At 36.9% G+C, this 15,850-nt stretch overlaps 1 protein-coding gene across 2 annotated transcripts in view; it reads left to right on the top strand.

The window, feature by feature from the left end:
- SNX13 (sorting nexin 13) overlaps positions 1–15,850 on the top strand; it is a 172,288-nt gene that overhangs the window by 85,566 nt on the left and 70,872 nt on the right. For both annotated transcript variants that reach the window (XM_006880270.1, XM_006880269.1), the window contains 3 exons: positions 10,827–10,948; positions 11,041–11,142; positions 12,493–12,581. In XM_006880270.1, coding sequence (XP_006880332.1) covers positions 10,827–10,948; positions 11,041–11,142; positions 12,493–12,581 — 313 coding nt within the window. The remainder of the gene's footprint in view (positions 1–10,826; positions 10,949–11,040; positions 11,143–12,492; positions 12,582–15,850) is intronic.

The raw sequence follows: 15,850 nt of genomic DNA, 5'->3' as shown, positions 1-15,850 counted from the left end.
AACCCTGAAGTCAGTCCCATTTTACAACAGTGGCACTATGCAGTATTTGTCCTTTTGTGACTGAGATATTTCACTCAGTCCTTGGAGGACTTTTCTAAGAACCTTGCTGTGTGCCTGGGCTTCGTCCAGAAGGAAGTTACACAAGTCCCCACCCCACTCAGATTTCATTATATTAAATGAATCCAAGAGAAAGCAAGCTGTATGATACCTATCTGGGTGCTAATTTCCTATCCTCTTTCTCATCAATATTTCCTCTCCTTCAATCTAGAATGTTCTTTCTCCTCTGCTTAACTAAAAGTGGGAAATACTTGACTCATAAACATAATTTCAATTCTCAGAAGTTTGATATCTTAAGGAGGAGATTTTCAGAGGCAGGAGATCACACAGGAGGAAACTGCTCATCTTTCCACATTCTAATTGGGTATTTTATGATTTTATCTCTTTATCTTAATACTCCCACTCTTCTTCTCCATGCCTCCTCCTCTAGTTTGAGCATTCTAATCTATTAAACTAAATAGTTGGGTAATTATAAGAAAAGCCAGCTTTCTTCTTAGACCTGACCTAAACTTGAATCGTTGCTTTGCCCCAAACTTAACCTTTTGGGTAAATTAATTAATTTTTTGCCTTAGTTTTCTTACCTGTAAAAAATGGAAAACAATTTTAGAGGCAGCTTTGAGACTGAAAAAGAATATCATGTCAAATAAAATTACTAGCATAGAGTAGTTGTTGAGTACTGTTGAATCAGAACCAACAGATAGCTGACCCTCCTATGGGTTTTCAGAGGCAGTTGATTGCACAGGAGGAGATTGCCCATCTTTCTTCCAAGGAGCAGTTAATGGACTTGAACTGTGTGCTTTCAAGATTGCATCACAGGTTCTTACCACCAGAGCTCCCTAGGTTCAATAATTGTTTCTTTGTAAATGACTTTTGAATATTTGTCCTACATTGTCTTTTTCTCTTAGTGCTAAATTACATGTCTTAATGGAGTCTCCAGACTATTTCTCTGATGGCAGTTCTCAGAAAATTGGTGGGTCTTGTTTTGTTTACTCAAATGCTGCTTTAATATCTGCTGCCCTTAATCCTCATGCTGTACAGACGCGTGCATTGTGACTGTGAAAGGATCATTAAGTCATCACTCCCTCCTTCAGTTTACACCTTTGCACATAGTTCCTAAGGCCCTATAAAACCCTACATATGTATATAAAACTGTACTTTAGTTGAGTGATTCTGTACCTTTTCCCAGAAAAGCTCGAATACCGCACTAGTGATTATATTTATTCATCAACTTACTACACACATCTAGTGATTCTGTTTATTCATCAACTTGGATTAACAGGTACAGAGTGTCTCCATAGAATGAATTGCTAAATTTTGAGATATGGTGAAAGAGAAAGAACATATTTAGAGTTTGAAGTTTTGGATTTGAGCTTTATTTCTATTACTTATTGAACAAACTCTTTGTTTTGAATAGACAGGGCATAAAGTCTGTCTTTGAGTCTGGGGATAATAACCCCTGTCTCATCAGGTTGTTGTAAAAGTTTAATGACAGCACATGTGAGAGAGCTCCTTATGCCATAAATAGTATCTATCATTCCAGTATCTATTTGGGAAATACTGCCTTCTAGAACACCACTGAATTCTCCTCTGTATATCTTGAATTAAGTTTAAGCTTTAGGAGATGATTCATGAAAATACCTGTATTTTTCTTTCCCCTTTAAGTGAGAGATTAAAATACAGGGCAAAAAGCACTGGGTATATGTTAGGAGATCTTTTTTGTGCTTCTACCTCTTTATATTAAGTTTCAGGGTACTTGAAAGGAAAAGTCTTAACAACTCTGTAAAATACAAATGTTAATACTTTTAGCTAATTCAGACTTGGAGGGGTAATTGAAATGTGATAGGCTGGAAATAATTTGTAAAGTTTTCATCAACCAGTAAATATTATTTTGGCAAATTACTTGACCTCTGCAGCTTATTTCTGCAACATTATAATGAGATAATCTGTAGTATTGTTTGAAATAATATGGATGAAAAATGCATCTGTATTTTTTTCATGGTTTTTTAGGAGGTTAAGTTGCATGAAATAGGGAGAAATAGAACAGAGAAATGCTAGAGTGTCTTCCTGCAAGATTTCTCCCGGGAGGCATAGATACATAGTTTTAAGATTTAATAGTTAAGATAAAAATGATGTCCTGTGTTTTTAAGATGACAGGAAATATAACCTGCAAGTTTGGGAATGACTTTTGCCACAGAAATAGTAAAAATAGATGGTGTGGTCCTGTTGTTTTTAGGTGCTTTGGGGTTAGCCCCAACCCAAAGCCAGTGACTTCCGGTACAACACAAGGACACTCTGCCTGATGTGTGCTGGCCTCACCACCTCTGCTGTGTTAATCCTGTTGTTTAGCAGTCACCCTATCAGTCCATCTTGTTGAGTGTCTTCCTTCCCTTCCCAGACCCTCCACTTGTCCATGCATGAAATCCTTTTCCAGCATCTATCCTCTCCTGGTATTATGTCTAAAGTTTTGTGAGACAAAGTCTTGGCCATCCTCCCAACTAAGGAACATACCGTATACACACTTTCCAAAACAAATTCCTCTGTCCTTTTGCTCATCCACGCTTTAATTCAGTACTTTTCAGTTTAGCACCTTAGTTTAAGGGCATCTGTTCTTCTCTTTTCCTTATTAATTGTCCATCTTCTAGTTGCATGTGAAGCAACTGAAAATACCATTCTTTGGGGTAAGCACACTGTAGTATTTAAAGAAGTCCTTGGCAGTAGATTTGCCCTGTGCAGTATATAATCTGAATGCTGCTTCCATGGGTGTTGATGGTGGATTCAAATACAGTGAAGTCTTTACAACTACAACTTCTCTTCATTTGTCATGATGTTCATTTTTGATCCACTTGAGGGATGTTTATTTTCTTGATATTGAGGTATAATCCATCATGAAGTTTCTGTAGTCTTTGATCTTATTTAATAAGTGCGTCAAGTCCTCTTCACTTTCTGCATAGTATTGGTCACTGATTACAGGGAACATGTCCTGCAAAATTCTGCAACTTTTTAGTTTTATGTTTTACACTTAGGGCCTTGATCCATCTTTGGTTTTTTAATATAATGTTTAGTATCAGTCTTGTTTCAATATTCTGCAAGTAGATTTTTAGCTTTGCCACATTTGCTAAAGAAATGATCTTTCCCCTCCTGATTGGATTTTATCTTTGTCAATAATTAGCCGTCTGTTGTTCTTGCTGCTAGCTGCCATCAAGTGGACTATGACTCGTAATGATCCTGGGAACAAACCAGAATCTTGCCCTATCCTGCCCCATCCTCCCACTCTGCTGTGCTTGAGCACAATGTGCTTTCTACATTGTCAAAGTCATTATGTCAGTCCATCTCCTTGAGGGATGTGTCCTTGCTGTGCCCCTCCCCCTTTCACAGCATGATGTCTTTTTCCCCCCAGGGGCTGGTCCCTTCTGATAACATGCCCAGAGTATGTGAGACCAAGTTTTGTCATCCTTGCCTCTGTGTGGCATTCTAGTTACAGTTCCTCGGAGACAGATTGGTTTATGTTTTTGATTTTCAGTTGTACTCCACTGATCTTTATCTGTCACTAACATTACCAAGTAGTTCTGATGATTTTTGCTTTGTGGTAACTATTTGAGATTAAGAAATAGATGGCACCCAACTTTGTTTTTCTTCTTCAGTAGAACTTTGCTAACCTGAACTCTCTTTCCCTTCCATATTAAGTTGATGATTACTTTTTCATCTTCATGTAAGGCCAATTTTTATATAATCTAGTCTTTGGAGTCTTAACTACACTGACCAGGGAGGGGTAATCCTACTGAGATTATGTCATCATTTTGGTATTTTAGCCCCTGCATCCACTTCCTAAACAACACGCCTCTGGAAACTCTATGAACTTTGCAAAACGATAGTTATAGAAAGGCTTTTGTTCACAGGACTCCTATGAGTCATGATCAACTTGACAGCAGTCAACAACAACAATAACAGTAACAATCCACAGCACAAATTTAATGATCTTAGTCTATAATTTAGTGAATATAGACTACATTCTTATATTCTATAGTCAATTTAGTTTATATTCTTAGTGAATAATTTTTTGATTGAGCTTGAAATAACTAATGACTTCTTTCTTTTGATTAAATATTTTTATTACTGACCAATTTTTGTTTACTAACCAATCACTAATTTCTTTTGTACTTTGTGTATGTGTATATATGTTATGCATGTATATGATGTATGTAGTTAATAGATGTATAAACTCTTAATACTGGAAATAATTCTTAGAGAAAACAAATGTAGGAAATGCTAATGAAATAACCAGTCGTTTATTTGAATCCAGGACAGATATGCTAGTCCATTGTTCTTTCTGTAAATACTTAACTAGTTTTGGGGTCTTTTTCCCCTTATTGGTAATGAGCAGTATTGTTTGGAATAGATGACTCTAGGGTAGCGGTTTATATAGTCCAATCTCATCCCACATATTGAGAGGTCAGGTCAGCTTTGCCTTTTTTGGCATTTGTGTTAAATAACTATGAAGTTTGGAGAGGCATGAAAAGCTTCTTAGTATTTATTGTCCTTCAGAATTTTAAGGAATAAAGAGGCATTGTGTGTACCTTATGTGGATGTTCTCCAGGCAGTAATGCCCTGACCCTGAAAACGGAATAAATAAATAAATATTAAGTATTTTCTGTGTTGATCATCTTATTTAGACACTAGAAATACAACTGTGAATAAAATAGACACAGTTGAACAGAGTCTCTGCTTTTTTCCTGTTTTTATTTCAAGCGTCAAATTGCTTAACTGCAGGATGTAAGTGCTATAGAAAGTAGGGTAGGGGGAGAGGGAATGTATACCAGACCTAGTATGAGATAACGGGAGATAAAGGACTTCTAAGTAGAATTGACACTTGAGATAAACTCTAATGTGTAAGCAGAAATTGTTTGGTAAATGTTGAGAAGAAAAGGAAAACTTGTGGAGAGTGAGTGGTGATGGTTGTTGTTGTGTGCCATCAGGTCGCCTGCAGCTCATAGCAACCCGATGTACGACACCTTTGAACTGTGCCCTGTCCTGAGCCAGTCTCATACTAACTCCGACATAACTAATCCAATTGCCCCAGTTACCATGCCAGTCCATCTCATCTGGGGTCTTCCTCTCCTGTCAACCTTCCAAGCATGATGTCCTTCTCCAAGGCCTTGTCCCTCTTGGCCATGTGCAATACCCTTCTCCAGCACCACAACTCAAAGGCATCAATTCTTTTGTCATCCTTATTCATTGTTCAGCTCTCTGATGCATAAACAGTAATTGCAAAGACTATGGATCAGGTCCACTTTAGTCTTAGACTGGCATCAATGCTCTTTAGCACTTTGGAGAAGTCCCTGGCAGCAGACTTACCCAGTCCAATTTGTTTTTTGATTTCTTGACTGCTGGTGCTGAGAATGTTGATTCTGGAACCAAGCTAGCTGAAATTGTTAACAACCTGAATCTCTACTCCATCCATCATGGTACTGCCAATTTGTCCAGTGGTGAGACTCTTTGTCTCTTGATAATATGCTTCAATCCATATTTAAGACTATAGTCCTTGACCTTCTGCAGCAAACCATTTAGGTCCTCCTCAGTTTCACAAACAAGGTTGTATTATCTGCTTAACGCAGGTTGTTGAGGAGTCTTCTTCTAATCCTGATGCCACACTCCTCCTCCTAAAGTCCAGCCTCCCAAATGATCTGTTCCTTACAGACTGAAAAGGTATGGAGACAAAATGCATCCCTAACACATTGCCTTCCTAATTTTGAACCATGAAGTGTTTCCTTGCTTTGTTCTAATGACTACCTTCTGGTCCAAGGTTTCACATGAGCACAGTGCAGTATTCTGGTATACCCTTTCTTCTCAAGGTTAGGCAGAATTTATTGTGATCTACACAATCAAAAAGTCAATGAAGCACAGGTAAACATTCCTCTTGTACTTTTAGCCAAGATCCATCTGACATTGGCAATAATGTCTCTTGTGCCACAGCCTCTTCTACTTCCAGCTTCTATTTCTGATAGTTCACTGTTAATGTACTGTTACAGTTGATTTTGAAATAATCTTCAGAATTTTGCTTGTGTGTGATATTAAGGTTAGTTAGACCAGCAAAAAAGGTCCGATGTGAGGCATTGGGGTATAGAGGAAGACATTTTAGGTTGAGGAACAGGAAGAAAGTTTGTGATCTGAAGAACAAGGAGTAAAGGAAAGGGTGGGAGGGGAGGTAAGATTCTGAAGAGGTAAGCAAGTGCCCCATATGCAAGTTCTCAGAGAATACTTTAGGTCTCAGCCCTAAGAGCGAGAGTCATTATTGAAAGGGTTTAAAAAATTGCTTCGTGCTACCATATTTGTAATTTTTTGAAAATCCATGGAAAATGAAAAGGAGACAAGATTACATATATATTTTCATTACTTCTTAATTTCACTCATTTTAAATAGAATTCATCATAGCAAACTCAGGTAGGCTGAAATGCCTTCTAAATTTGTAATCTATATTTGGTATAAAATTTTATTACATTAAATGTCATTCTTTTGTGAAACGGAACATATGTAGCTACTAAATTTGTTAAAATGAACTTTTACTAGAGGGTCACCATACTTGAATATAACATATATAACTTTGGACAAGGCAGTAAGGAAAAGGTTGGTGTTCACAAAGGCTTCCATATGGATTTGACAGAAGAACTCTAGAGTGAGTAGGAACTGTCAAGTCAGTGTGGAACATAGAAGGGACGTTTTCAACTGAAATATACCAATTTTAAGTCATCTTTACATTTTTAAGTCATCTTAATTTATTATACACAAAAAGCTTATTGCCTTTGTTTCAGAAATGACTCGTCGTTGACTCTCCCATTGAGATTTTGAGAGCCTAAATCACATGGGGAAAGACTGTCCATTTTTCCTGCAGAGCACCTGGTGGATTTGACCTATTCTAGAAGTGCTTGCTACCTCTGCATTAGCAGAGGAACTCTGGGGAACTCACTAGAACTCCCTTAATTTATTATTATGTTGCTGTTGTTAGGTGCTGTTGAGTTGAATACGACTCAGAGCAGCCCTATGAACAGTGGATCTGAACCCAGACCTCTGCCATCCTCGTCATCTCTGACATCCTTGAGCTTATTGGATTAACACACTGACTGGGGCATTGAGTTTGAGCTTGGTGGAACTATGCAGATGATGCAAAACAGGGAAAGGTTCTGTTTGATCTCTTGTTCATAGGGTAACAGTGAATTGGAGTGGAATTGACAGTACCTAACAAGAATAACAATGACAGTTAAATAAGTGAAAAAGAACATTGTGAATATGTAAAGTTATTTTAAAATTTGAATTTAGATTTCTATTTTTAACAACGTCATGGCCTAATGATCAGAAACTGTGCTGCAATCCTGACAGTATGTGGTTTTAATCGACCAGCTACTCCTCAGGAGAATATGGAGAGTCTGTGTGATTTACTGCCCCTGAAAACACACTGGAGGGTCACCTATTGGTCTTTTCCAACTCGACAGTACACAGCAACAGTAACAACATACTAAGTACTTATTTTTATGAAATTTTCAGGTATGAATGCTTTTTAAGAAATATCCATGAAAGTATTATGAAAAGAAGCTTAAACTGATTGTGATTTTTTTTTTAATGATGAGACTGCAAAGTTTAAGATTTTTTGTTGTTGCGGCTGAATATAGTTACACATTTAGTATGTATGTGTGAAATCCAGTTTATCTTTTTTATGTTGATTTGGCCATGTCTTTGTGTACATTCTGTATATGTAATAAAAACATTAATGTTTAGGGAGTTCTGGTGGCAAGAAGCAGTGCTGCAATCCCAAAGGCGTGCAGTTTGAATCTACGGGATGCTCCACTGAAGGAGGGGCAATCTCCTCTTGTACCATTCGGATCTGATTTGATGGTACACAACAATACATATATACATATACATACATATACATGTTGCTGCTGTTGTTATGTGCCATCGAGTTGTTTGCGACTTATAGCAACCCTTTGTACAAGAGTCCTAAACACCGTTCTATCCTGTGCCAATCTTGCCGTCTCATACACATTCATTCCCACCACTCCACTCACAGAATCAGTCCATCTCATCGAGGGTCTTCCTCTCCTGTGCCGTCCCTTCACTCTCCCAAACATGCTGTTCCTCTCCAAGGACCAGTCCCTCCTTGCAACATGCCCAAAGTATGTCAGACAAAGCTTCAGAATCCTTGACTCCAGGGAACATTCTGGCTTCATCCTCTCCAGAACAAACCTGTTTGTTCTCCTAACAGCCCATGGTATATTCAACACTCTTCTCCAGCACCACAACTCAAAGGAATCAATTCTCTTTCTATCATCCCTAGTCACTGTCCAACTCTTCATGCATAGCACATAATTGCAAAGACTATAGCCCGCATCAGGTGCACTTTAATCTCCAGCCTGATGTCTTTGCACTTCAGTACACTTGAGAGGTCCCTTACAGCTGACTTTCCCAATGCAGTTCATCTCCTGATTTCCTGGCTGCTGTTAGCAAGAGTGTTGACTGTGGAGCCAAGCAAACTAAACCTGTTAACTAACTCAATCTCTTCACCATCCATGCTGATGCTGCCAACTGGCCCAGTGGTGAGAATCTTTGTTTTCTTGATATGGAGCTTCAATCCATATTGAAGACTGCAGTCCTTGACCTTCTGCCCCAAGCACTTCAGGTCCTCCTCAGTTTCAGCAAGCAGGGTTGTGCCATCTGCATAACGCAGGTTGTTGACGATTCTTCTACCAATCCTGATGTCACATTCTTCCTCGTGCAGCCTAGCATAAAAAGAAATTTTTTTTTTTTAAAAAAAAAGCCATTTAATGTTTAAAAACATTACTACATATCATTTAGAAAGCTCTAGTGTTATAGTCCATAAAAAAATTGTGCTGCTAATTCAAATACTGCATCTCACTGATGGTTCAGATCTACCAAAACACAACAGGAGAAATATGAGCAATCTGTGCCTGTGTTATTTGCAGTCCTCATTTGCCCTCTGGAAGGTCACCTATGATTTGGTTTCAATTTGATGACCATGGATTTTGATTTTATAAATAATTTGTAGTTATCTTTGGAAATAAACTTTTTTTTTATTCCTTAATCTCATTTGAGGACCTTTTCTTTCAAAAAGTATCTTCTTGACTAACTTTTTATTATATGTATAGATAAATTATAATGCTCCTTCTGGCTCTCCCAATCACAATATCATTATAAATAGAATCTTTGTTTTCCAGCTATCTTAAGGTCTTAAAAATAATGAATTCTTTTTAGTGCTGTTTTAAGCAAAACAATTATCTTTTAAGGATCAATTTAAGGATAAATATTGATTATTTTTGGATTATTGTTTTACCATTTTATTGATGCACTGAAAATTATAATCTTTAATGAATTCTGACATCTGTTGCATTTCTGATAAAGTAGTAGCTTTTAAAAGCAGTAAAAAATTTTTTCATCTGTATATCTGTCATGTTTTGCATTTTTATATATTTATGTTATGTGTAACCACAGTTATTTTTAGTAGCCAAGTTTTTAAATTCTACTTTATTTGAACACATTATTCAGACTAATTTAACAATTTGGTTCAGAACTTGGATTATACATTTAAAAGGAAGACTTGAGAATTGAGAAAAAACTCTCAAGAAATGTAGAAATATCTGAAATATTATTAAGAGAAAATATTAAAAATTTTTGGAATCTCTGGATATTGTTATGTCTCTGCTGACAGATTGGATATATACCTCTTATCAGACTTATTTTATACTAACCTAAGGGAAAACTGTTTTCCTTTTTATTTTGAACATTTAAATAGTATTTTTAAACTTTGACACATAGCATACTTTTAATGATATTAGAAGACTTAATGAAGTAGATTTGCTATATGCTGAGTTATATGAGGCTGAGTGCTAAGTTGCAGTATTTAATGAATGAAACCTCTATGTAAAAGAAACAGTTGCAATGTAGAAAAATGGCAGTGTCTGAGTCTGCCTTCTTTCTACTCACTTCCTAACGGGGAACTGTCCCCATGAATAATGTCCATAGTTTCAGATGAAAGCTGCTCAGCCAGACATGCCACCCCCAGTGCTCCTGCACTTATTTCCACCATTCATTGGCTCTGATATTCATTGTTGACTCACAGACTTTACTCAGAGTTTTGGGGTTTAATAGAGAATTAAGTTGGAGAGTGAGGGAGCCAAAGAGTATCACTCAGTGCAAGACCAGGTTTAGCCCAATAGTCCCAAGCCAGATTAACAAGACACAATTACCCAATTAGTGAAAGTCCAGGTTTAGTTCAACAGCACAAATGTAGGAAGCCTCTGGTTTCCCCAGTTATCCAGCAAACTTTATCTCAGAGCACCTACAAATCAGCTTTTCCTTCAGTCATCCAGCAATCAAAACCTTTAACTGTGGTCTTTATGTCAGTGCTCTCTGGTTACACCTTGCCACAGTCTCTTTACAGAAGTGCCACAGTTTGTCACAATCTCTCTACTACTGTCATTGCCATCACCAGGGTACCTCATAGAGTGGAAAGCTCTCTCTTTTATATTGGTCTCACAACTGTTGATGACTTGCAAGTCCATGTGTGCACAGTTATAGTAGCTTGAGATTATGTCCCCTCAATGAGGATAACACAATGGCTAGGTAAGCCTATTTTTGGGCTTTCTGACCCCTATAAATAGATTCTTGGTCTCTGTGATGGTGTTTACTTTAGTAGTTATTAGATTTCTGCTTTTACACAATAAGCTTTTTATAATGTTTTCATATAATGTGTTTTCTATAAGGTCAAAAGAAATAGATTGGCAACCTTATTTTACTACACGCATTGTAGATGATTTTGGCACACATCTGCGAGTATTCAGAAAAGCGCAACAGAAAATAACAGAGAAAGATGATCAAGTAAAAGGTAACATTTTTTATTTGGTTGAAAATTTGGATCTTGAAATTTGTTTTTTTTTTATCATTTGTGTCTTTAATCATACTTCCCTTTATCTCCAGGTACAGCAGAAGATCTTGTAGATACCTTCTTTGAAGTTGAAGTTGAAATGGAGAAGGAAATTTGCCGCGATCTAGTCTGCACTTCTCCCAAAGAGGAAGAAGGTACTCTTTTTGAGAACAGTAACTGTTCAGTTGATTAGAAATTAATTAACCGAACCAGTGAACAAATCAAAGGGTGAAAACATAAAGATGAAATTATTGTTATGTACTAAAGAACATAATAAAGTTGAATTTATTTTATTCTGTCATTTGTTAACTTCTTAAAAGTGATTTGCAGATTTATTTTTCTTTTATAAGGGTTATATTTTAAATATATATAAATACATTCTAAATATATTTCCTTTAAAAATACAGTAAATACAGAAACATTTCATAATTAAAAGTTGACTTATTTTCATCTAGATGAGTTTACTTTCCCTTGAATTTATTGGTTTTACTTCAAGAACACATCTGTCATCCTAAAATATTTTCTGGCAGGACAATTGCAGTGATATTAATCAACTTTACTTTTCTTTGTGGGCAGTTACACAAACCATTCCTAAATGACATTGTTGCCTTTTCTTGGTTATCCAATTAGTAAGGGTTACTTGCTTTATCATAATATTTTCATAAAATATTAGCATAGCCACTACAAAAAAAAATACCTGGTTTTATAAATTGTTTTCTTAGATTTATAAAGTAGATTGGTTTTTTCTTTTATTTCTTTAAAATTTAAAATTTTTATTGCCATTTTATTAGTACTGAGATGAAATAATGACTAAATGAAAAAAAAAGGTAGAGTTACATGTGATACTTTTCTGTAAATTGAACTCTTATCTGTTTAGTAGACGGATTTACTTTTTTTTCTTTGTTATTACCTGACAGGATTGTAGAGATTCTTTCTTGATTAGAGGTATATTTAAATTCAGGATAAGTTATAAGTACATTTTCAGATGTTCAAAGAATTGCTTATTGTGCAAAGATAATTCATAATAGACACTCATTTTGTGTCCAAAAGGATATTTTGGAGAAACTTGTGTATTTTATATTCTCATGATTCAAAACAACTGGTTACATCTGAATAAACTTTCAAAACCTATGTTTGACTAATGACTAATTACTGTTTAGAGAATAATGAAAGACTTTTTTACAAATACTACTCACTAAAAAGGGAGCTCCGGTGGCCTAGTGGTAAGAATCTGCACTGCAATCCCAAAGGATTGTGGTTCAAATGCACCAGCTGTTCCACAGGAGAATGATGGACAGTCACCTCCCTTTGTGATAAACTGCCTCTGAAAACACACCAAACGGTCAGCTCTGGGTTGATTCCTACTCAGTGATACATAACAAAAACAACTCACTAAAATAATAAACTGGTATAGTTAGGAAACTCTTTTCTCCCTTTTCTGTTTGTATTACAGTGGCTGCTGATTTTATGTTTCCTAATATTACATCTGCCTTTTCTATTGCTAGGATTCCTCAGGGATTTGTGTGAGGTCTTACTCTATTTATTGCTACCTCCTGGAGATTTCCAGAACAAGATCATGCGATACTTTGTCAGGGTAAGCTTAAATTCATGCCATATAATAATTGTAAAGAAGCTCAAAGCAGTAATTCTAAAACTTTTGGTCTAGAACCCTATTACACGTTAAGATCGCAGATGAAAAGAAACAACATCTGGTTTTCATTGCTGGATATGAGAAATACTAGCTATAGTAGAGAAAAATTGAAAAGTTTTCTTTTTATTCTTATTTTTGGATAAACAAAGTTTTCAAATTATGTAGAAATAAAAGCTTATGCTCTATTTAGTCATTATATACAAATAAAAATCTGTTTATATGTGTGTGTATATGTATATATATACATATATATATATATTATATACAATATAGGTCTTTTTTTAAAGTTTTTTGTTATTTCCAAACTACCAAATAATTGCCTAATAGCGACCAAACTTGAGTTCTTTGTACTTTTCTGGTATCTTGATGGTCCTTATCCTTAAGTCAGGAGAACTGGTGTCATAGTGGTTAAAATGCTTGCCTCCTAATCAAAAGATTGGTGGTTTGAACCCACTTAGCTGCTCCTCAGGAGAACTAGTGTGGCATTTATTTGCGTAAAGGTTCACAGCCTTAGAAAACCCATGAGACAACCCTACTCTGTCCTGTAGCTTAGCATATCAACTTCATGGAGTGAGTTGGGATTGCTGGAGTAGAAACTGTTTGGTTTTGGTGGATAATATGATCATGGATGATAAACATCTGATAATGCCTGCATTCACTTACATAGAGAAAGGAAGTTAATGATCATCCTGAATTATAACACTTGTTCCTGATGCGTGTTCATCTGGTGTGAGGAACTTAGTCTAGTCAATACTCCAGGGACCCTTTGGTAGGTACACTTAATAAGACATTAGTTGTATTTGACATGACTTGTTGTCTTTTCATTCTTGAACCAATGTCTTTTCCTTATATTTCCTCCTACTGTTTTCATTTCAATTTTCTACTTTCCTGAACTCACTTTTGAAGTTGCCTCTATATCCTTTAAGGATCGCTGGTGGCATAGTACATAAAATATCAGACTGCAAACTAAAAGGTTGGCAGTTTGAATCCACCAGCTGTTTCTTCGGAAACCCCACAGAGGATCTCAGTGAGTTAGATTTGAGTCCACAACAGTAGATTGTATACCATATAACTCCTTTTCTACCTAACTGTTAAGTGTCCAGCTTTTCAGTTCTGGACTCTCTTTCCACTTTCTCCTGGGTGAGATCATGCTTTAAATACCATCCAAATGCCAAAGATGTCTAAATTTATATGTTTAGTTTACACTTCTCTTCTGGGCTCCAGGCTGCTCTGACCAGCTGCCCACCTGAAACCCAGCTTGAGTGAAATTCATTGGTTTTTGAAATGTAACATGTCCAAACTAGAAGTCTTGCTCTTGCCTGCATATCTTGCTTGCATTGTAACCTTTTTCTCTGTCTTAGTAATTGGAATGACAACTTGGCAATTTTTTTCCATACTGGTTATTGAAGTAATTTTTGGTTCTCCTGTATTTCTCCTACACCCCTTATCCAGCCCATCATCAGATTCTGTTGATTCTATCTTTACAATTCACTTTAATATATTCACTCTTTTCCCATCTTTGAAGTTTCATTTCTGTCCAAGTCAGAATCATCGTACAGAAACATTGACATTCTTATATTTCCATTACTTCCCTTTATTATAATCTCCATTTGATAGTTGGAATCATTAAAAAATGTCCAGGTCTTGTCAGTAGCTATGTATGCAAAAAGCCTTCCTAGAGCTTAGTATTCACAGTTCATCAAAATCTGTGCTCCTGCTAGCATGCCCTGTGTGTGCTGTTACTGTGCTGCTCTTCTAGCTTACACAGCACTAGGATTTCCTGTGTGATTTGACTGGGCTTGTCTTTCTAGTGTCTATCATTTACTCCACTCCAGCCACACTCATTTTCTGCTTTAAAAGTGCCATTTTCTCCTCCTTACCTGGGGCTGCCTCCCCCCACTTTATAATAATATTACCTTTATTATCTTGGCTGAATTGTATTCATTCCTAAGATTTCACTTAATGCTGCTTTCTCAGCAGCGCCTTTCTGAACTCCTTTTCTTGACCTTGTTTTTATTGTTAGGTTCCTTTGAGTCGAGCCCGAACCATATTAACCCTTTGAACAACAGATCTGAACTCTGAAATTTCCTGTCCCATCCTCACCATCTCAAGACACATTTGAACGATTGCTGTTACACTATGCCAGACTACCTGATCTTCCTCTCTTTTGCCAACCCTACAGCTTCCCAAGAATAAATATCCTTTCCCAAAGAATAACCTCTCCTAGTAACATGCTCAAAATATGTGACACAAAGCTTCTCCGTACCTATTCAATTTTTGTGCCGAACAAATCATGAAGCTGGATTCTATGAAGAAAAATGTGACATTAGGGTTGGAGGAAAACTCATCAACAACCTGCGTTATACTGATGACACAGCCTTTCTTACTGAAAATGAGAGGGAACAGTAGCTTTTGTTGCAGAAATCTAAGACTATAGCCTTTAATATGATTGCATCTTAACATCAGGAAGACAAAGGACTATACCGCTGGGCCAGAGGGCAACATAATGATAGATAAAGGATTGAAACTGTTAATGATTTTGTCTTGATTGGATACACAATCAACACCCTTAATACCAGCACTTAGGAGATTGTTGTTGTTGTTGTTGTTATGTGCTGTCGAGTCACTTGTGACTCATAACAACCCTGTGTACAACAGCCCTAAACTCCTCTCTGTCCTGTGCCAATCTCACTGTCTCCGACACACCCATTCCAGTTACCCTGGTCACCAAATCAGTCCACCTCCTAGAGGGTCTTCCCCTCCTGTGCTTGCCCTCCACCCTCCCAAGCATGATGTCCTTCTGCAAGGACCAGTCGCTCCTCACAACATGACCAAAGTATGTGAGATGAAGCCTCAGAATCCTTGCCTCCAGGGAACCACCCAGTTTAACCCTCTCAGGGATGAATCTGTTTTCTTAGCAGTCCATGGTACCCTCAGTACTCTTCTCCAACACCAAAGCGCAAAGACATCAATTTTCCTTCTATCCTCCCTAGTCATTGTCCAACTCTCTGATGCATAACAAGTGATTGCAAAGACCATGGCCTGTATCAGAGGCACCTTAGTCTCCAGAGAGACACCATTGCTCTTCAGTACTTTAGAGAGGTCCCAACAGTAGACTTTCCCATCACAGTACGTCTTTTAATTTCCTGGCTGCTGGTGCCAAGAGTGTTGATTGTGGAGCCAAGCAGACTAAAGCTGTGAACAATCTCAAT

Source organism: Elephantulus edwardii, unplaced genomic scaffold (genome assembly GCF_000299155.1).
Source record: "Elephantulus edwardii isolate Elephantulus edwardi_28Jun2011 unplaced genomic scaffold, EleEdw1.0 scaffold00007, whole genome shotgun sequence".
Lineage (NCBI taxonomy): Eukaryota > Metazoa > Chordata > Mammalia > Macroscelidea > Macroscelididae > Elephantulus > Elephantulus edwardii.
The sequence above is the reverse complement of the archived record's forward strand: the minus strand, read 5'-3'. Positions and strand labels throughout refer to the sequence as shown.